Genomic DNA, 23,663 nt, shown 5'->3' on the forward strand with positions numbered 1-23,663 from the left:
TCTCTTACAGCTAGATTATAAGCTTCATGTAAACAGTGAATTTTATCTCTTGTTCTGGGCTATATCCCTATGGCCTAGTACAGACGTTTATAGTAGTTAGCCAATAAATGTTTGTTGATTAAATACGCACTGAAAAACTAAGAATAAATTCAACATATTAGAAACATTGTTTCTTATAGGTAGGATCATGGATGAATTTTAGTTTTTTTACTTATCTGTTTTATAAATCATTTTTACATAAAGTAATTTTTTAAAATTTGGATTGGTCTCTTTACATAATTAGTTTTCTCTGAAGAATGCAACCTTAATAGCTTATTTTTATGTGATAGAAAACACTTTAATATTTTCAATTTCTCTCACATTCGTTGAGTACAGGATATTTTAACGAGATGGGGATGTTTGTGCCCACATTGAACCTTGTTTAGGATACGCAGCTCAATAGCCAAAAGAAATTCAAAGAGAATTATATTCTTTATTTAAATCTCTCAAAGAAACATTAGAGTGGATCCAAATTTATACTTCATAGCCCTCCTTTTTCTTCTGTCCATATCTCTCAAATGCTAAATATAGCCTCAAGGCTGAAATCTATCCTTTTTAATCTCTGCAGTTCTTTCAGTTCTATCCCACAAGAGCTCCAAGAACTTGTTCATAAGCTCTGAACTTGGGGAAATAGGGAGGGTACTTGAGTTGTTTTAAAATTTTTGTTAGTTGGTGTTGATGTAGTGGCGTAAGAGAAATCTGTGAGCATTAGCATGTTGGTTCTTTACATCCATATATTTATCTGTAGTATCTACCAAATACTACAGTAATTTACCAGCATAAATTATAGTATTTTGCATACGTGTCTTTCTTACTAGTTTGAACTGCTTGGAAATTTGTATATTTATGTATCTAATTTGTATCTTAAGTATCTAACACAGTGCTAATACGTAATAGGCATTCAAAAAACATTGAGTGGAAGTCTGAATGAACAAACCTACAAACAAAAGGCATATGGTTTCTAACATATGCTCAAGAAACATGAACAAGTCATAAAGAACAAAATAATAAACAAACATATAGAAGCACAGGCAGGGAAATAGTTGACTTTTGAAAGGAGAATAGGAAGAAGAAAAGGAAAAAATGACAATGCTTTGGGGAAGGCTTTCACATAGGAGATTAAATTGCAACAATGTTTTGGAGGAATTAGGATCTTCCCTTGTAGACAAGAGAGTGGAACTGTTATTCCAGACTGAAGGAAAGGCTGAAGCAAAGTTTGGAACTGAAAAGGTCCAGGCACTTTAGGGAAATACTGAGTAGACTTTTTTTTTGACTGGTAAAGAGACTGTTTGAGAGAAAAGTGACAAAAAGGGTCAATTGGGTCAGTTGGGACCAGAAAATGTCTGACTGACATGATGAGGAGTTTGACCTTTATTCCAGAGATTATGTAAAGCCATTTACGATTTCTAGAAGTGACAAAGGGGGAAAAATTAGATTCCTATCTCACATTTTGAACAATGGTGAACTCCAAATGGATTAAAGACTTTGTGAAAAATAACTCCTAGAAGAAAATGTAAGATAATGGCTTAATGACTTAAGGTCAAGGATAGATTTAAAAAAAAACAAAACAAAACCCAAATCCTCTAATTTTTTTCATTTTTTTCCTATTATTTGTAAAATGGGATAGATAATATTGGTACCAGAATCAAAGGTTGTTAGAAAGATTGAGTTAATATATGCAAAGTGATTAGTACTCTTACTGGCACATAGTAAGCTCTCAGTAAACCTCAATTATTTTTTGTATGATTATTATGTCAAAATTAACATTTTCTGTTCAGGATTCCATATGCCAAGTTAAAAGAAACAGATTGGAAGAAGAAATTCCCAAGATATATAAAAGATATTAGATATTAGATATCCAACATATAAGAACTTTTATAAAACAATAAGAACAATTTTTTTTTAATGGGTAAATATATAAATACTAATTTACAGTAGAGGAAACTAGATTATCAAATAAACTTGGGAAGCAAATTCATTCTCCCTAATAATGAGGAAATATGCAATTTAAATTATATGATAAAGCTGATATTGACTGGATTTAGAAAAATTAAAATATTAACCAATATTCAGTATTAGCAGAGTTAGAAATTAAGAATTCTTATGCGAGGGTCATGGGAAAATGAATTAGCATGACCTCTTTGGAGCAATTCAATAAAACTGAAAATTTAAATACCATATAAGCCAGTGATACCACAGAGATGCTTTTGCCCATGTGTCCCAGGGACATGTGTAAGGTAGCAATGTGAGTTTTTATATGTTTACTTTTTACACAGAGAAGATTACCCAGTCTAGTTTCACTTAAACCAGTCACATTCAAATATGTTACAAAATTTTAAAAAATTTAGTTGACATTAAGCTCTTTATTATTCTAAGTCTGGGAAATTTTAATCCATGCTTTTAAGTTTTGTAACATTTAAATTTCTTTAAATTCTTTAAATTCCATTTAAAAATTTATTCTATTGGATTTTTAAGTACTTGTCTTAGGGCAAAAAATATCTCAGATATTCAAGGAATTCCTATTAATAAATTCAAAATACTGAACGCTGAATCTTAAATTTTCTTAAATGTTCCAATGTTCTTTACAAATTAATAAAATTTCAGTCTATGATTACAAGTCTAAATCAATTAGCCAATCACACATTTAAATTGGAATCACAAATATATTTTGTTAGACAATCTAAGACAAATTCTTTTATATATAACTAATATTTAAAATACCAAGAATGTACCAATTTCTTAGTGAAAAAAATATTGAAATTACCTGTTTGATTTACTGCATTATTTCTATACACAGTACTTACTCTTCTCAGGGTAAAATATGTTTTTCCAATGAAGAAACAAATGAAACATTCCAAGTCATTTTGGAGATTATTTTCTCACCTGACTGAGATGCATATTGATGGTAGACGTTTAAGGACATTTTCCTGACTACCTTGGCTGCCAGGCTGAGCCCTATTTTCCAGCTGATTTGTCAATGCCCTTCATATGGTGTGGTCTTAAAGCCCATGTCTCCTCAAGCCTAGTTACATATTACCTGCATAGTTCCTCTTCTCACGGAAGTCTGCCACCCTGAATGTGTTACTGGGTCACTTGATTGATTCCAGTTCATTCATTTATTGTGTTGTCAATTCCAAATTACTACAGTTTTCCTAGTAAGGACTGTTAGGACTACAGCTGTTCTAGATGTTTAAATGACCTCTGTTTGGATTCTGTCTGTCTCCCAGGGCTTTGTTTAATTTGTTAGTAGTCGTCTGAAAGACATGCTAATGAGAATAGAATGTTATAACAGCCTTGCTTCTATATCAATAAATTGGAACCAACCTAAATGATCATCACTGGGAGACTGGATAAATAAAATGTGGTATACTCACATGAGTGACTATAGTATAGAAATTTAAATGGTAGATGTATACTTCAAAGTGTCAATATGACAAATTTTGAATAAATCGTAAAAAACCACAGTGTTCAGTGACAAAAGCAGACTGTAGAAAGGGAAATAAATGTTATGATTTATGTAATATTATTTAAACTCAAAAGTCAAAACTGTGTCCTTTCCTGGACGTATTTTTAGTTAGTAAATGGAAAGACTATAGACTGAATTGTGAAAGCAAATGTTTGATTTTTGTGTTTGGAGTTGAATCAGTTAGAAACATCTTTTATTTTGAGCAGTATGCTCTTCAAGCATAAAGCTAAGCTAGGAAAATCTGAATGTTTTTGACAAACGTGTGTGTGTTAATGATTCCAATGCTGGTGGGCAAAATTTTCTTTTAACAAATGTATTCCATGCATTAGTAAATAAATCTAGTTTCATAATACACATAAGTTTTGCATTCCTTTTGGCCATTATGTTTTAAAGTTTCAGAGTTGGAGTTCCCTTGTGGTGCAGCCATTTAAGGATCTGACATTGTCACTGCAATGGCGCCACTCGCTATTGTGGCACAGGTTTGATCCCTGGCCTGGGATTTTTCACATGCCATGGGCGCAGCCAAAAAAATAAAAAATAAAAAAAATAAAGGCTGAGGGTTATATTTCTGAGAGATTAAACAGAATTATTAATCAGGTTTTATGTTCCTTACAACTAACCACATGCTTAACTGTTACTCTTACCCCTCAGCTTTTCAGAGGATCCTAATATTGTAATAGTAATTTAAAGCCTCAAAGTAACTAATGTCAAGTCATTATTTCCTATCAAGATGTCTTATCAAGTTACATTATGACCTGTAATTTCTCCATTAATCTTATCCAGAGTTAATCAAAATTTTGAAAGTCATGATTTCATGACCCAGGAAAGATGTGCACCAAATTTATGATAAAAGATTGACTCTGGGAATCAAAGATGAGGGAAGAATAGGATTGGGAAGGGGTACAAAGAGAGTTTACCAGTAAAGTTTTATTTCTTTTATTAAAAATATACAAGACAAAGATGACATTTGTTGACTTGGGGTAGATATGTACTTTACAAGGCAAAGTACCAGAGAGCCTATGCATCAAGTAGTATTCACTGAGGAAAACCCATGGAGAAGGATCAATATCAATTTTAGGACCACAACACCTCTTCATATTCTCATTGGCCATCACACTCTATGGCTTTGTACAACAGAAGGACTTTGATCCTTGATCTGTAGAGGTTGTAAGTGACATAATTTCTGAAACTCTGGACCCTCCCAGTGTGATCAAAGGCCAGAATAGCGTTGTAATAGGACATGGCAGAACATCGGCTCCTGCCCTATCCTAGCAACTCAGGATTCATGGTTAGGGGGTAACATCAGCCTCATGTCCAACATGAACAGGGGGCTGGGGTCCAAGGCTTGCAATTACAACTTTGTGATACAGCTAGCTGGACAGGATTTACCACCACATTAGCATTTATTTGTTGAAGCACCAACTCCTTTTCTAGCACAATGAGGTTTGGTTGCTGGGGGCATAAGTCTTGCATCAAACAGAATTATGGTTTTAGCACTTGGCAGAAGCCAATTTCAGTTGCATGAACCAACTCCTTTTCTGGAGGCAGTCTGCAGAGAATCACTCTGAAAAACTGTTTCTAAATGTTTCAGTATACAAATGTTTGCCATGTTTTCCTGTGTACTTTGAGCATTGACATTTTTTTTCCAAATTAAAGGGAAAACCAAAAGATAAGTGAAATCTTCAAAAATATAAACATATATGTTATATATATATCAGAATTAATATATATAATTATATGTAATAATATATAATTATGTAATATATAATAATGTATAATTATATATACTAATGATGAGAGACACTGAATACAGGAAAAACAGACCCTTCATTCAATAAATATTTACTGAATATGTGCTATGTGACAGAGTCTGTTCTAAGCACTAAGAATACAACTGTGAGCAAACTATAGAACTTTTTATATTTGCCCAAGTGAGAGACTGAAGCAGAAATAAGTAGGTTTGAGAAGCAACTTGGCAAGGGATTCAGAGCTTAAACGATGAGGAAATGCCAGAGAGAGTATAATATAGGCTGCAAGACAGGAACTAACTTACACAGTATTATCTAGGGCGTTTATAATTCTTTAGAGTTTATAAAAACTTTCACCTACATTAGCTCATCCACCTCTTATAACAATCTTTGGAAGTATTTCCATTATGCAAAGAATCTAAGATTTCTAGGTATCAGTGGTTTCTTCAAGATCACTTTACCATGTGATAGAGAAAATTCTAGTCTTCTGCTCCAGTTCCCATCTTTTCACTATGTCTTTCTTAAAGACTCACCTTCCATCTTTGGTCTCATTCTCTTACATATGATTATTTATCCCTTTAGTACTAAGATCATCATTGTTAAATTTGATTAATAATTCATAAATTATTATGAAATACAAAATCCACCAAGAAATTCAGCTACTTTACTCTCTTGAAATCAAACACTACAGATCAGCAAAGAGCTTAAGATGTTAGTAAGACTAGACGTTGTTTTACAGCAGAGAAAACAGTTTTAAGTATTAAGGCTAAACAGGAGTCACCAAAATTGTCTCTTTACTGAATCCTTATAAAATTGTTTATCAAACTTCATTGAGAGAGTCTGTCATAGGAAAGAGCAGGTTGGTACTAGGAAGCAAATGTTATTATTTAAACTTACCTTGGTTTGTTTCCTTTTTACAATCTTATTGGACGCCCTTTATATGTGTATCACTACCTTATAAATTTTAAATGGCATTTTAAAGACAACATTACCTCTTAATTTGTATTTTATTGCATTGTGATTATGTGATTTTTTTTTTCTTTTCAGGGAGATATAATAGATACTTTGCTCGGGCCCAAATCAAATCAAAGTATAATTCATCATCAGTAGTATCTTTTTTTGTTGTTTAAAAGAGCAGCGTTTAATATCCAGTTGTCTGGTTTGTATGCAGTAATCTAGGCTTTTGATTACAGAAAACAATATTTGATGTATAACTTCTGTCTAAACTTAATGTAAATTTAATGAACTTTTATTTCAGAGAAATGTGATTAATTTGTGATTTAAGCTAATTGTAACAATTTTGTTGAGCTTTTCCTAATTTTTTGAAATCTATTTCTGTTCTTTCTCTATATGTATACTTATAAAATGTCCATATACATATAGGTTAGAAAATTGTTATTCCTTCAAAAGCAAGTTTGGAAATTATTAGAATTATTTAAATCAGAATCTTTATTAAGACTAAGTTCTGTATACTTCTAAATCTTCTGCTTTCCGAGCTCTGTTTTCCAGGGTTTATGAATTATGTAAGTGTTAGTATTATGAGAATATTGGATTCACATACCCAATTTTAAATAGGAATTTAATCCTCTTAGACCTGAAAGCTGAAGCTATAGAACTTAGACAACTTAACAAGCAAAAGACATGACAGCAATGTCAGAATTGCTTTGTTTGACTAGCAGCTATCACATTCTCAATTCAGTGGGAAGAATTCATCTGGGACACATCAGGGCACCCTCCTCTGCATGTTCGGAATCTTCCCTGGATTTTTAAGGCCAGACTTAAGTAGGCCCAGAGAGAAAATAGAAAGTCCCTGATCTATATAGTTTGCAATGGAATGTTATTTTGTGAAGGGTTCTAGAGCAAGCTTGTGGAAGGAGGAGAAGTGGGAGGCAGCAGCTCCTCCAAGTGTTGGTTGCCAAGAGTCTGTTCCATGGTGTTTATTTTTCCCAAGTCCTGGAGTTTGTTAACTGAGACAATAGGACAGTATAGCCAGTTCTATCAGGCATTCTCAGTGGAGAGGAGAGGATAAGGGACTTGAAACTCACTCAACTATCTGAAAAATAATGCATATTGAAAACTGAGAATGGAATTTGTGCACCAGTGGATAAACTACCTGTTACAAGTATCCATTTCTTCACAATCTCCATCCTTTGGAGCCATCCTTTAAACAAAAGCAGGGCATGTTTAGGTGAACTGAAAGCTTAGGTCAGGTTGTAAGGATTATACATTTTCTACTGATGTAAGTCACTCATTCTTTTCTTTGTCGTTTTAAAAGTTTTAGATTTTCCATAACACTTTGTGTAACAAAATAAAAACAATTTAATTGAAAAATTGTCTTTTTTATTTATTTTTGATCTTTAAAATTTTATTTTCACATATTCTACTCTCATAGCTCATCAGGACTACATGAAAAATTAAGCTCTTTTATTCTCCTTTGGTCCTGGGCAACTGATCCTAAACTGAACATATTCCATCAGATGGAATCATACAATATGTAGCCTTTTCAGATTGGCTTCCTTCATTTAGTAATATGAATTTAAGGTTCTTCCATGTTTGCTCATGGCTTTATAGCTTATTCCTCTTTAGGGCTGAATAATATTTCATTGTCCGGATGTATCACAGTTTGTCATTTACCTACTGAAGGACATTTTGGTTGCTTCAAAATTTTGACAATTATGAATTAACTAGCTATAAGCATCCATGTACAGGTTTTTATGTGGAGTAAGTTTTCAGCTCCTTTGAGAAAATGCCAATGAGTGTGATTGCTGGGTCATATAGCAAGATAATGTTTAGTTTTGTGGGGAAAAAAAGCAAAAACAAAAAACAAAGCCCTGAACTGTCTTCCAAAGTGGCTGTACCATTTTTTTTTTCATTCTTACCAGCAATAATATTTGAGAGTTTCCATTGTTCCATATCCTCACTAGCCATGATATTATTGGTGTTCCAAATTTTGGCTGTTCCAATAGGTATGTAGCAGTACCTCATTATTATTTACATTTTCATTACCTTATGGCATATCACGTATGAAGTTTTAGGAACGGAATGAGAATTCTGATCAGCTGTTAGCCATTTCATTTTCTCTTTACACACACACACACACACACACGCAATACCAATGGGCTGGTTATGGACCTAAGGAGACGGTGATGACTGGGCTAACTCTAGGCTCCTATTTTATGCTGGTTTTTTCATTATTTCATTTGGTCATTCCCTACCAGGCATCTCTCTTGGAGAAATTACTAGCATCTGAGAGGAAATTGTTAGCTGCTCTTCCAATTTCTGTGGAGAAAGAAGACTGCATTCACTAGTATATAGTTGTGTATCACGTTTAGTGTGTTCATTGGGTTCCCCTCTGCGTAGTGACATACAATTACAAATGAGAAGTAGAACACTTAGTACTTGCTACTTTGTCTCAATAAGAGTCTCTCTAAAAGAAAATGAAAACTGGTCTGTGAATAGATTGTTAGCAACACTATCAACGAGGGACATAAGGTTCTTTGCAGTTTGCAAAATGCCTTTAAGTCCATTATCACATTATACCCTTAGAGCAAGCTGATGAGACACATGGGGCAAGTGGTTGTTTTATTATCATAACCTCTATTTTTCCAAATAATAGATTTAGGATTTAAAGAGGTGGTATAATTTGCCACAGACCATAGAGCTGGTAACTGGTCAGGCTTGAACTCAAACCCAAGGCTTTGAACAGTTCTTATACATTTTCTACTATTGTGTGGTACACGGCTCATGTTTAGTTTGCTAAGGTCTCATACATCAAAACATAAGAGTATAGTTTCTTCTAAAAATACCGTTTTATCCATAAATAATAAAGCTTGTAACTTAGTTTTTCTCAGCTTTTTTCCCCCCTGCCACATGGATCCCTTCTGCTGGGAACCCTCGCCTCACTCCCTTCGATGTGTTACCTCTTCACTCAGCCTCGGACCTTAGTTCATATCTCATTTTCTCCGGAGAGCCCTTTTGGAGCTCCCTCCTACAGGACCTACCACCCAGTCAGGCTAAATGTGTTCCAAGTGTCTTGAACATGAAGGGAAATGTGAATGAAGTTTCTGAGGGCTGGATGGGGAGGGGAATGAGGGAAAGAGGCCCGCGGATCCACGAACGGAAGCAGAATGTCCCACTGCTAAAAAAAAGTTCAGGAAGTAGGAAGACCTAGGACCACAGTCAACCTCAAAAAAAAAAAAAAAACATTCTCCATGGAAGGAGTGATGGGCAGAAGCAGCCAGGCCACTGAGACTGATTAATGGCTCAGCAAGAAGTAACATTTTGATAAAAGAAGGCCTTTGGCACAGAGTAAGATGCTAGAATTATGTCCTGAGAAATGGACGAAATCCAACCCTGAGAGCTACTGATATTAACTTTTTGTGTGCTTTTTGTTTCTGCCACCTGATGAAGACTTGGAGTTAGACATCGAATTATAGGAAATATATTTTTTGGACGCCTGAGTTTCTGAATTGAGATTCATACCTGCTGTGCTAAATATTTGTGTGGTCATTCGTGCAGTGTCTGCCTTCTCCCCTAGACTGTGACCTCCTTGAGAGTAGGGATCATGTGTTTTGCTCACTACTCTATGTTCGACACTTAAAACAGCACCTCTACAAAGACGTTATTACCACTAATATTGATTGCATAAATGAAGTACCAAATTGATGGAAGAGAGGTTCCTATCGTGGCTCAACGGAAAGGAATCTGACTAGCATCCATGAGGACGCAGGTTTGATCCCTGGCCTTGTTCAGTGGGTTAAGGATCTGGCGTTGCTGTGAGCTGTGGTGTAGATCGAAGACACGGCTCGGATCCCATGTTGCTGTGACTCTGGTGTAGGCCAGCAGCTACAGCTCCAATTTGACCCATAGCTTGGGAATCCCATATACAGTGGGTGTGGCCCTAAAAAGACCAAGAAAAAAAAAATTAGTGGAAGAAATGTTGGCTTCATGCCAACACCATATTATAACATGATCTAATATTTTAAATATGGGAGTTCCCATTGTGGCTCAGCAGAAATGAATATGACTAGCATCCACGAGGATGCAGACTTGATCCTTGGCCTTGCTCAATGGGTTAAGGATCTGGCGTTGCCGTGAGCTGTGTTGTAGGTTGCAGACATGGCTTGGATCCTGTGTTTTTGTAGCTGTGGTGTAGGCTGGCAGCTGTAGCTCCAATTCGACCCCTAGCCTGGAAACCACCATATGCTGTGGGTGTGGCCCTAAAAGAGACAAAATAATAATAATAATAATTTAAATATGATTTCCTCAATATTCTAACAAACTTACTATCACAGAGGGTAAAACATGTTAATGGTGGAAAACATATAAAACACCAAACGAGCCTTGAAATTTGCTAAACATAGATCATAGCTCTTTTTTGTTTTATAGCAATGTAACATCCATTTTCCCCTGCAAGACAAAAACTGAAACCAAAATCTATCATCATTTTTCTTTAGGTGAGTCTTACTGCTGCTTGGTGAGATCTGTGACCACTTGGAGCCCAATTTTCCTCCAATGTAAAGCACTTAGCAAGAAGTCTGGTATGAAGCAGCTGCTCAAAAATAGTAGTTCTCAGTGTGATTATCGCAGACCACATCCCCACTTCTTGGTCCCAGAGCTCCTTAGCCCTTAGCATCTGGCTGGGTCCTTGCCAAGGCCTCACTCCTCCTGCGGGAAATACAGACTGTACTTATGACCTCATTTGTTCCTTTATGCAGCATCTGGGCTTCATGTCTTGTTTGTTCAGGATTTAATACAATGTTCAAATCCACCCTCAGATCCATAGAACATTTACTAGGCTATTAGCCTTCATTTGCTTAGGTTGGCATACCCAGGTGGTGATAAAACTAAAAGGCTAACAGTTTACGTGAAACTAATTCCCGGGTTAAATGAAAAGCAGAACATGCCCATTAAGTTGGAACATATAAAAACATGGTTATGAACCTTATAAAATGAGCACTGATTTTTTTTTAAATTGCTGAGACATTTATGTAGCGTCCAGAAAAACTCATGAAAAATGTACTTTCATCGAGTCTGTATTTTCTTTGGATAAGCCAGCTTTTAAACACTATGATGCCATTCAACCAGGAGGAACAAAGGATCCCAGGATTCTTTAGCGATTTTACATCAACACTCCCTGATAATTGTTTCATTAAATTTTCTAAATTATTACATGTTTTATTACTGTTTTTAACAGATTTCTAAAAATAACAAAACAGAAAAAGAAAATAGCTTCTCTGTATAAAATTCAGCTTTAAATATTATTGTTTCTAAGATTATTAATAGAAACATTTTTAGCTGTTCATTTAATTCTTAAAGATAGGGCATTTTAAAAATCACCAAATGAATGGTAAGAAAAACTAATCCATAAAATTGTGCAAAGTTATCTAGATTAATGGTATTTCAACACCGATTTTGTAACTACATGTACAGTAGAAATTAGCCAGTTTTAGAGAGGGGAGGAAAGGAGTTTTAGGTGGAGAATCCTGTTGAAAGGCCTAGAGAGAAAGAGAACATGAACTTTTCAAAAGACTCTGAGATGTTTGGGATAGGCGGACCATTTAGAGTTTGAGATATCAAGACCTTGAAAAGTCTTTTAGTCCATCTGAAGGGAATTTTCATTTTTTTTTTTTTTTTGAAGGCAATAGGATATCATTGAAAAGTTTTCAAGGTGGGTAATCATCACATGTTTTAGAAAGAACATTCTGGTAGCAGTGTGGAGAATGGATTGATGAGAGATATAGAGCCAAGGGAGAGTCCACTACAGTAGTGTAAACGAAAGCTGAGATCATGGCAGAGGGACAGAAAGCAGTAGGTGGACCACAGGGGAATTTAGATCCTTTTTTTTTTTTTTTTTTTTTTTTTTTTTTTGTCTTTTTGCTATTTCTTGGGCCGCTCCCGTGGCATATGGAGTTTCCCAGGCTAGGGGTCGAATCGGAGCTGTAGCTGCCAGCCCATGCCAGAGCCACAGCAACGCGGGATCCGAGCCGCGTCTGCAACCTACACCACAGCTCACGGCAACGCCGGATCGTTAACCCACTGAGCAAGGGCAGGGATCGAACCCGCAACCTCATGGTTCCTAGTCGTTAATGATTCGTTAACCACTGCGCCACAACGGGAACTCCAACACAGGGGAATTTAGAAGGTAGAACTGATGAGACTTGCAAATGCCCCACAGGAATAGGTGGGCGAATGGTTGTGCTATGAAAACATCCTCTAAAAGCAGCAAGTATGAATATTAGTCAAGAATGAGTAGTGCTAACTCTGTGTTAAAAAGTAATAAAAACAGGAGTTCCCGTCATGGCTTAGTGGTTAATGAATCCCACTAGGAACCATGAGGTTGTGGGTTTGATCCCTGGCCTCGCTGAGTGGGTTAAGGATCTGGCGTTGCCATGAGCTGTGGTGTAGGTTGCAGACACGGCTCAGATCCTGCGTTGCTGTGGCTCTGGCATAGGCTGGCAGCTGCAGCTCCGACTGGACCCCTAGCCTGGGAACCTCCATATGCCGCAGGTACGGCCCTAGAAAATACACACAGACACACACACACACAAGGTAATAAAAAAAAATTAGTGTTTGAGAACGAATTTATACAGTGATCTCATAATCCTCATTACCATAAAATAGTTATATATATTATGCTTTATAATTTATCACTGCTATAATTCACATTACTTCATTCACTCCTGTGATATTTTTTCACATTACAAATTATAAAATCGAATACAGGTTAAATTACTTTCTCAAGCTCTCGTAGCTCGAAACTAGAGTGGTAATACTAAAATACTAGTGTTCTAATACAAAGGCCACTATGGTACAGTGTAATATTTAGTAGAATTACTGTCATTCATTATCATCAATGATCCATCTATGGAAAGGTCCTTTTGTGCTAGAGGCTCTTAATTAGCACTCTTTCATAATTTCATCCTGACCACCACCCTAACGAAGTCAGTATTACTATCTACATTTTACACATGAAGAAACTGAGATTCAAAGACCCTAAATATTTCCTAAGGTCACATAGATGTTAAATGGCAGAACTGAGATAAGCTTCCCCAAATCTAATGCTGCAGTACTTACAATTCTTATACCAGTCTTCCCTTAATACCATCTATTAGGCATTCCTGTGGCCATAGTTGTTTGGTAAGCAGTATATAGATGAAATGTTTCCTGACTCTGCTGTCTGGTTGTTAATTTGGAATTTTGGTTCATGTTAATTGTGGACTTTCCCATAATCAATCATATTAAGCACATGGTAATTAATACCAAATAATTAATAATTGAGGCCAAATAATTCATCTTACTTTGCTTTGGGTTATATAAACATTCTCGACATCTATAAAATATAAATAGCTTTAAGCTAATTATACCAGTCAGAATAAGTCACTATGTTGCTACAACTGGTAATGGCCAAATTTCAGTGGCTTTAAATGATAAGGATTTATTTCTCACTCACATTTTATCTGCTAAAAAAGTCTCATGACCACACACAACTTGATTTTTTGTCTTTTTTTAAAAAATATTAATTTTTTTATTATTGTTGATTTACAATATTGTGCCAATTTCTGCTGTTCAGCAAAGTGACCCAGTCACACACACACACACACACACATAAATACATATACACACATACATTCCTTTTCTTATATTCTTTTCTATTTTGGTCTATCCCAGGAGATTGGATACAGTTCCCTATGCTATAGAGCAGGACCTCATTGCTTATCCACTCCAGCTACAATAATTTGCATACACTTACCCCAAATTCTCCATCCATCTCACTCCCTCCCCTCTCCCCCCTTAGTAACCATGTATCTCTTCTCTATTTCTGAGACTGTTTTGTATATAGGTTCATTTGTGCCATATTTTAGTTTTCACATATGATTAATATCATATGGTATTTGCCTTTCTCTTACTATTATTTTTTTTTTTTTGTCTTTTTGCCATTTTCTTGGGCCACTCCCGCAGCATATGGAGGTTCCCAGGCTAGGGGTCTAATGGGGGCTGTAGCTGCTGGCGTATGCCAGAGCCACAGCAACACAGAATCCGAGCCGCGTCTGTGACCCACACCACAGCTCAGGGCAACACCAGATCGTTAACCCACTGAACAAGGGCAGGGATCGAACCCGAAACCTCATGGTTCCTAGTGGGATTCGTTAACCACTGCCCCACGACAGGAACTCCTTGCCTTTCTCTTTCTAACCTCACTTAGTATGATAATATCTAGTCACATCCATGTTGCTGCAAATGGTATTATTTCAACTTTAAAGAGCAGAGAAATATAACAATACTCTTTCCTTGGAACTAGAAACTTATCTAATCCAGAAACTGATGACTCTACCAGGTATTATCAGTTTCATGGTGGAAGAATTTCTAGGGCCAAATGAGTTTGGGAAAGAGTGAATTAAAGAAGTTTCCTAACTGTAGGTCCTTGAGCCTTTACTATGTTAATATGCATTATTAATATCCAAGAAAGGGACTATTGTTTGGGGAAAGGTTTTTTTCCCAAAGATTATCTGTGAAGACTCATGTCATGAAGACCATACTTTAAGAAACAGTACTCTAAGCTTCTGTCTTTTTAAAACTTCTTTCTAAAGAGGAAATAAGTGGAAAGAGGAGAGGAAAGAAGAAGGAAAGGAAAGAATAAAAGAAGAAAGGAAAGACAAAAGACTTAGAGCAGAGCAAACTTATGGCTACTTCTGGGATTGAGAGTTGTACATCAAAGACATTCATAGTGGCGCACAGCAACTGAAAATTACATATTCTCATCTCTTGTATATGACATCATTAATTTATTGAGCATATATTAAGCATGCTATATATATTAGCTTATTATATCATGCTAAGTGCTTCCTTTATGTGAACTCATTCCCTCTTCATGACAACATAAAAGGCAGATTCTTATCTCTTCACAGATGAGGAAACTAAACCTCAGAGAAGACATTACATGTTCAAAGCCATTCAGATAGTAACCTGAGTCATAGACTAGATGAGGAGAAAAGGTTGTGTTAACCTCAAATCAAAGAAACTAAGGGCTCCAGTTAGAGGTGTAAGCAACAAACTCTTGTTGGTCAAAAGATGGAAAGATTAATTTTCACTTGGATTATCCTCTCCGGTAGAAGTCTGTTGAAGGAGTGATATTTGGACACCTGAGTAGAGAGCTTGTTTGGATTTTATTCTTCTGGTAACGCTGAGCCACTGAACGTTTTTGAGGTGGGAATAACAGAATCAGACAATTATAGCAAGACTTCAAATTTCAGGTTTAATGGAGTTCTTAAGTAATTCAATCCAACTCTCTTTCACAGAGAGGGGAAACAAAGCCCCTAAATTTGAGGCTCCACAGCTTTCGCTGGTAACAGCTGTTTCATCTGGAAGACTGACATGATGGATTCATTTGCTTCCACTTGGTCACAGGCTGAGGTCAGGTCTTCCGGGCCTCTCATCTGCATCCCAGATTAACAAAAGCCCTGATGAGACCTTAAGAGCTGGCAGAAGAGGGGACTATTTTGAGCCTTGGGAGGTCAAGTAAGGGTGGTAGCAGGGTTCAGAGATAACAGAGTGTATCTAACATCTAAGGTGGGGGGGTCACTCCTGGGTTGAATTCTTCTCTCCTAGGTTTTGCAGAAGCCTACCCCATAGTCACTGATCACAGCTTTACCGCAATGCTGCGTTAAAACTGGCATTATCAAGTTGAGTAGTATAAGTCTCCAAATAAGGGAAAGAGCCTGGTAATAAATGGCTAAACAATTGCTGGTGTTGTGAGTGTGCTAGATTTCATCAGGCAATGCCTCTCTCAAGTTGATAAATAACACAAATTCACCTACAGTTTTGACCCATCAAAAGATAAGGGAGTTCTATCTGATATCCAAACAACTGCTGCTCCTTTGGTGCTTTCTTAGCAAAGGAGCACCCTATCTCCCAGCTGTGCAAGCCGGAAACCTAAGTACCACTTTTGGTTACTCTCTCCTCCTTACCCCTGAGGACCAAGCAGTACCAAGCCCTTCCGTTTTCTGAATGCCCATATGCTCATCCTCTGTACAATGACCTTAGTTTAGGCTACCATCATATCTCATGAGAATTATCGCAAAAGCCTTTCTCTGTTTCTCTTGCTCCATATCTTGCTCCCCCTTCATCCATTATCCATACTATAGCCAGATAGATTAAGAAAGCATCAATTCTTTGAAATAATATGTCTATTGTTAGATGTATAATTAGAGATGCTTTCAAAGACAGCATAGATTATTCTGTTCCGTTTTCTTTTTTTTTTGTTTTTTTTTTTTTGTTTTTTTTTTTTTTTTTGTCTTTTTGTCTTTTGTCTTTTGTTGTTGTTGTTGCTATTTCTTGGGCTGCTCCCGCGGCATATGGAGGTTCCCAGGCTAGGGGTCAAATCGGAGCTGTAGCCACCGGCCTACGCCAGAGCCACAGCAACGCGGGATCCGAGCCGGTCTGCAACCTACACCACAGCTCACGGCAACGCCGGATCGTTAACCCACTGAGCAAGGGCAGGGACCGAACCCGCGACCTCATGGTTCCTAGTCGGATTCGTTAACCACTGCGCCACGACGGGAACTCCATGTTCCGTTTTCTATCTTCCCTACAGAAGGACGATGATGTCACAAATATCGTGGGTGAAGTGATCTTGAGTCACAGGCTCAAGTGATTTATCGGAGATCAACAAAATAATTATTTGTCTACTTTGCTAAAAGGTGAGAGAGTAATTCTTTGAGATCTCAAACTTTAGAATTTTCAGCTTAGGTAGAAGCTTTGCAAGAACTAGGAGAGGGTTTACTGGAAGAGAAATTTCATTATTTATTTGTTTGAGATTATGGATTCAGCTTTCTCTTATAAAAATATGCATTGATAAAGCCATACCTAAGTAATAGGATGAAGGATAACAAGGAAGATTCTAGTTGGAGAAATTCTCCTGATTTCTAAAGGAAAGTCATCTCTCTGCTTTGTCCAGGTGGTATTGGAAGAAGCCAATCAATAATTATTGACTTGACTTTGTCAAGCAGGACACACATTATCTCATTATCTCTAGGAAGTAGTTACTATCATCAGCACAATTTTACCGAGTAGGATGCTTGGGGATGTTAACATCTTAAGGTTTTAGATCTGATAAGTGGAGAACCAGAATTCAAGCCCCCAAACATGAGGACTGCCTTAAGTGTGCTTTTTCATTGCTTTGAAATAGATGGTGTTTTCAGTACTTATAAAACCCTTATGAGAGAGTTTTTTTTCCATCCTATTGACATGATTACCGAGGCTTAAAATGTTTAAAACTTGCCCTATGTCACTCAGTAAGTGAAACTCATGCTTGTCTACTTTCAAAGTCCACGTTTACCACGATGTCTTCCAAGACAGCATCCTGTTAACTGTCTCACGGATGAAGCGAACAGTAAGTCACGGTGATCAGCAGTGACTGACTAACTAGACATAATCATAAAAGCTCACTTTCAAAACTTCATGGTGTCCTGTATGTGCTTAGCAAATACTGTTAAAATGAGGTATTGACCAATAAAATGTCAGGAAAGTTAGTATAAATTGGCCGAGAGTGCGAGGGCAACTTCAAAACTTGATTTGACACTATTCACCATTATCAGACGCTCAGTCAATCCTCAGCAAAATGAGGGGTTTCATTTTTACTTTATTTCTCTTCTCTGTCCTGCTCGCCATCGCGGAAGTGAGGAGCGAAAAACACAAGAAGCTCTGTGGGCTGGAGTACATCCGAACAGTCATCTACATCTGTGCCACCTCCAGGTGGCGAAGGCAGCTGGGGGGCCTCCCCCAAGTCCAGCAAGGTAACGTGACCTCATATGACTCCCTCATTTCCTATTATTTTTTAAGGCTTGTTTTCATAACTGTTTCTCTAGTTACTGCTAAGCCACTTTATAGCAATTATTGAAAGAACCTTGTCTTGGGAAAGAAGTAAGCTTGCTACCTTTCAAAAAACAAGGACTGGAGTTCCCACTGCAGGGTAGCAGAAATGAATCTGACTAGTGTCCATGAAGATACGGGTTTGATCCCTTGGCTCGCTCAGTGGGTTGGGGATCAGGCGTTGCCGTGAGCTGCAGCATAGGCCCACAGCTGCAGCTTGGATTCAACCCCTAGCCTAGGAGCTTCCATATGCTGTGGGTGTGTCCCTAAAAAGCAAACAAAGCAAAACAAATAAACCAAAACCTCACCACCACCAACAAATAAGGACCTTGTTTTCTTTAGTCCGCAGCTTGAAATTATTCAATCGCACAACTACTTTGATGAGCTCAGCTTCTACAGCAGGTGCTGGAGGATCGTCAGAGAGAAGCAAGGGATTTCAAGGGACAGGCTGGAGCAGCAAGATCTTTACATGTAGATAATTATAGAATATACTAAGTTGGTATTCAGGCAGATGCTCAACCAGAATGGAAGGAAAGGAGTTCCCGCTGTGTCAAAGTGCGTTAATGATCTGGCTTGTCTCGGTGGGACGCCGGTTTGATCCCCAGCTTGGTGCAGTGTTAAGGATTCTTTGCTAAGGCAGCAGTGGCGTAGGTTGCTCTTCCGACTCAGGTTTGATCCCTGGCCCGGGAATTTCCTTATGCCTTGGGTACAGCTGAAGAAGGGGAGAGAAAAAGAATGGAGGGATGGAAACTTTTATGGAGCTTATATATTACGTGCCAAGCAGTGTCATATGCAACATTTCGCTCAACCGTCTGATAAGGATCCTTTGAAGTTACCGTACCACCATTTATCATTTTATCGTGCCCCAAATTGTTCACCCAGCTGGTAAGCAGTGTGTTGTGTTTTTGTTTTTGTTTTGTTTTTTTGACTTTCTGTCTTTTCTAGGGCCGCTCCCATGGCATGTTGAGGTTCCTAGGCTAGGGGTCGAATCGGGGCTGTAGCCACCAGCCTATGCCAGAGCCACAGCAACGCCAGATCTGAGCCATGTCTGCAACCTACACCACAGCTCATGGCAGCGCTGGATTGTTAACCCACTGAGCAAGACCAGGGATCGAACCCACAACCTCATGGTTCCTAGTCGGATTCATTAACCACTGAGCCATGACGGGAACTCCAAGCAGGGTGATTAATAGGCAAACCAGGCTTTCTGGGTTCAAGAGCCGAGGTCTTTTGCTTATTCTATACCGTCTCAGGTGTGGAAACATTGGCGGTAGTGTGTGGTAATAAATGGCAGCACCATTAGGTGGTGGTTTAAGACAGAGGCCTTAAGGATACATAAGATTTGGGAGTTATGAGTGGGCTGGCAGTAGGAATGGTCTGATCAGAATTTGGAAGTTGGGAGTGTTTCAGAAACAGTGAGGGAACCACCCTTACTGCATTTCTTCATTTTCCAATTCAAGCAACTTAGAAAGTAAGCCTCTGCCGTTAATCCTGTATTAAAGGGCGAGGTAGAATTTATTGAAGATTCTATTTTAATGATCACTTGTGTTTATGTTTTATAATAAAAAGCAAAAAAGAAAAACATACTTACATAATATATGTTACAGTCACGTATATGACACAGAAGCTTCACAAGTTTTAATTTGGTTTAAAATAACTTTGGTAAACAAAAAGATTCTGGAAAATGACCCAGAATTTTCATATTTCGGGGGGCTAATGTCTTGAAAACTTATGAACGTACCATTTGCATTTTAATAACGAGAGGTTCATAGTTACTAGATGTTAATCAACAGTAAGCATTTTTAATCTCAAGGGAGTAAACCTAATTTACTAGATTTACCATAATTTATCAATCTCTGGACTAGCAAATCAAAACACACGAGGAAAAATACACATGGAATAGCTTTAAAACGGGGGCAGTGGAATGGATGTCTGTATAAGGCTATCACTTTTGACACCACTGACTTGATAATACAGTTTATTTAGCCTTTCACAGGTCTTCAGAGTATTTCCCATGTATTATTTATTTGATCCATTACGGGTTCACCAATCAGAACTCATCCATGTAGCTGTTTTCTGGTACTTGCCAGTGTGCTAAGGTGCTGATAAGTTAGTTTGAATGACGTTAAAATGAGACAGGCTCATACACGGACTTTGAGAATGATGCTGATAAAAACAATGGGGCCCACTTTGAATTTTCAGACAAAGAGGTTCCAATCTCTACTTTCTCCACGGATCAGCTTTGCAGGGTAACCCAGGGTTCCTTTTTATTTGATTACTTTTGGTTGATAGCATGTAACGAATACCTTTGGAAGCTGCTGGTCACTGCGCAGAGGTAGCCAGGAAACAGAAGTCAAGCGCCGCCCTGGATGCTAACTAGCCAAGCGACACTGGTTCTGTCACTCCTCCTCTCTGCACCCCCATTTCCTCCTCTGTAAAATGAGGAAGGTGGAGATGAGGGAGTTCTCCCTAAAATATCTACTCTCTCTGAAACCCCAGGCCAACATTACAACAAAAATCATCTGCAGGATTCCGTGTCATTTCAGAAATCCAATGCACTTCCCCCCAAGTAGAATTTGGTTGCTGCCTTTGTCAGAGCCGTCTACGAGAGTATTGTTTTTTTTCCCTCCCATACAGTTGAGAGAGGAAACCACTTCCAGCTGCCCAATGAGCATGAGATTTCTGAAGAAAGCCCAGCACAAAACCTTCCAAAGATGGATTCTTCTGGGGAGGAAATTCTCCAGAGTGAACAGCTGCCCACGGAAGGGCTTTGGAGGTCAAAGAAGCATTCGGTGATGTCAAGACAAGACTTACAGACATCGTGCTGCACTGAGGGCTGTTCCATGTCTGACTTGAGTACTCTTTGTTAGGACAAGAGCCAATCCCCAGGGGTGGCAGAGCTTTAATTTAGCACATGTTGAATCACAGTGTTTTACTTCCCAGGACAATGTTGTGCCTTTAAAGTCATGGCTTTTGGGGTAGGCAGTCCTTCGTTCCTGAATGTTGTGGGTGAATGGCTAAAACCACAACGAAGTCTATTTTCTCCCTTTGCCAAGGTGCATGCACTGTTCTTTTCAAATTTTAACTGATCCTTTGAAATTTCAAATGCTGTGCAGAGTTGCAATAAAAAAATGCCATAAACCAAGCTCACTGTGCTTTTTCCCTTTGCAAAACAATTTTAAATAACTTTAAAACGGTGAACAAAAAATTCTGCTGGTAGAAAAACTGTAAAAATAAGCATTACAAGAAAATAAAAACAATGATCTCATCATCAAGAAATAAGTATCCACGCTTAACTTTGGGGTTGCTGTATAACATTACTGCAAATTTAAACCTTGAGTCAGAGTCAAGTGGTAAGAATTGAAACAAAGCGCTTTTCTCAAAAATTCTTAGAGTGCTCAACCCATGTTCCCTAATTTCATACAGCCTTCAAGATTCTGCTTGAGAATAGCTGGGTGTACATATGTATCAAAGAGGGCCCATCAATAGCCAAAACCCAGAAAACGCTTAGGTATCTAAGCTCCTGCCTATGTCTTTCCTTCCTACTGCTGAGATAAAAAGGACAGTCTATTCTCATTCTGGAGGTTGAGAAACTGAAACACAGAGTGCCACGTCATTGTGTCACCACTGGATGTCTTCAAACAGAAAAAAGATAAAATAAGATATCACAAAACTATGCATCTATTTCTAACTCTGTCAGCCAGGTCCCCAGTGGGATTTTTTTTTTTTTTTTTTTCCTTTTCGGGCCACACTTGGGGCATATGGTTACCCAGGGTAGAGGAGCCACATCTGTGACCCACACTGCAGCTTCCGGCAATGCCAGATCCTTACTTAACCTGCTGAGCAAGGTCAGGGATCAAACCCACATTCTCATGGATACTAGTCAGGTTCTTAACCCACTGAGCCACAGCAGGAACTCCCCGTGTGGTCTTTTAACAATAGTTTGACTCTTTTCATCAGAAGTGCTGCTTATTAATTCTCCAGCATGTATTTGAAATTCATCATCACATATTGTGCACCTAAATTGTGTCAAGGCAAGTTCCCGTTGTGGCTCAGCAGTTAAAAACCCGACTGGTATTCATGAGGATGCGGGTTTGATCCCTGGCCTTGCTCAGTGGGTTAAGGATCCGGCATTGCCGTGAGCTATGGCATAGGTCGCAGGTGTGGTTTGGATCCCACATTCTGTGGCTGTGGAGTAGGCTGGCAGCTATAGCTCTGATTGGACCCCTAGCCTGGGAACCTCCATATGCTGTGGGTGCAGCCTTAAAAAGACAAAAAATAAATAAATAAATAAATAAATTGTGTCAACTCATTGGTTTTTGCAGATAAAAACCTGTGTCTCCCTAGAATTAAGCAAACATCTCCCAGGTCACACAGCTAAGGAGGTGGTATCACTGATCCAAACTCAGTCTACCTAGCAGGAAGCAAGGCTGCCACATCAAACTGCACTGGTAGTCAATTAGTCTTTGCCAGTTTGCTTGTTTGAAGTCAGTTTCACTGAAGAATGTCCTTTCATGAGGCAGTAAAAATTAATGATATGAAATCTCAACTCTTGGGTACAATATTTACAATATTCTAGGTGTCGAAATGGAAAGACTGTGTGAACCACGTTTGTGGCAGACTGAAGTGTGATGGTTACCTCAAGGAAAACCACTTCTGTGATTGAACTGTGAGCTTAAAACTAGTTGCTTCTCAGAGTTCCCATCGTGGCTCAGTGGTTAACGAATCCGACTAGGAACCATGAGGTTGTGGGTTCAGTCCCTGGCCCTGCTCAGTGGGTTAAAGCTCCGGCGTTGCTATGAGCTGTGGTGTAGGTTGCAGACGCGGCTCGGATCCTGCGTTGCTGTGGCTCTGGCTTAGGCCTGTGTCTACAGCTCCCATTCAACCCCTAGCCTGGGAACCTCCATATGCTGCGGGAGTGGCCCTATAAATGGCAAAAAGACAAAAAAACCAAACCAAAAAACTGATTGCTTCTCCCGTGAAGCATCTTTTTTTTTTTGCTTTTTAGGGCTGTACTCACTGCATATGGAGGTTCCCAGGCTAGGGGTTGAATTGGAGCTACAGCTGCCAGCCTACACCGCAGCCACGGTAACACAGGATCTGAGCCATGTCTTCAACCTACACCACAGCTCAAGGCAACACCAGATCCTTAACCTACTGAGCAAGGCCAGGGATGGAACCTGGGACCTCATGGTTCCTGGTTGGATTCGTTTCTGCTGCACCACAACGGGAACTCCGGAGCACCATTTTTTAAAGTAAATGAAAAACTGTGTTTATTCAGAAGTGGGTATTTGCAATTAACTGAAAGAAGATTGGAAAACGAACAAAGTAAGCCTGTCCCTTCAAGGAAAGCAACTGAGAGTGTTTGCTGCTGATGATAAAATTCAAGCTTACAAGCAATTTTGGAAAAATTTTATCCACCACTCTGAGACCAGTAGTGATATTAATGGATTTGATTTTTTGATATTGATAGATTTTTTGATATAATTACCATGTGTTAACATTTGGAATGTCTGCCATAATTCAGTGAACTAACACTT

The 23,663-nt window shown here is 38.3% G+C and overlaps 2 protein-coding genes across 2 annotated transcripts in view; both read left to right on the forward strand.

The window, feature by feature from the left end:
- Positions 1 to 7,584, forward strand: part of WDR78 (WD repeat domain 78) — a 74,675-nt gene extending 67,091 nt beyond the window's left edge. The window contains 1 exon segment of the mRNA XM_021096495.1: positions 6,301 to 7,584. Within this exon segment, the coding sequence (XP_020952154.1) occupies positions 6,301 to 6,363 (63 nt within the window). The 3' untranslated portion in view covers positions 6,364 to 7,584.
- On the forward strand, positions 16,864 to 21,843 carry INSL5 (insulin like 5). The gene is made up of 2 exons (XM_003361720.4): positions 16,864 to 18,047; positions 20,761 to 21,843. The coding sequence occupies exons 1-2, from the start codon at positions 17,873 to 17,875 to the stop codon at positions 20,991 to 20,993; spliced, it is 408 nt and encodes a 135-aa protein (XP_003361768.1). The 5' UTR covers positions 16,864 to 17,872; the 3' UTR covers positions 20,994 to 21,843.

Source organism: Sus scrofa, chromosome 6, assembly GCF_000003025.6.
Source record: "Sus scrofa isolate TJ Tabasco breed Duroc chromosome 6, Sscrofa11.1, whole genome shotgun sequence".
NCBI classification, from domain to species: Eukaryota; Metazoa; Chordata; class Mammalia; order Artiodactyla; family Suidae; genus Sus; species Sus scrofa.

Bases quoted from the DNA above. Each gene is read 5' to 3' on its own strand.
- INSL5 (XM_003361720.4), top strand. From the start codon at position 17,873: ATGAGGGGTTTCATTTTTACTTTATTTCTCTTCTCTGTCCTGCTCGCC. The intron at 18,048-20,760 runs GTAACGTGACCT...CCTCCCATACAG, and splicing joins CCTCCCCCAAGTCCAGCAAG to TTGAGAGAGGAAACCACTTC.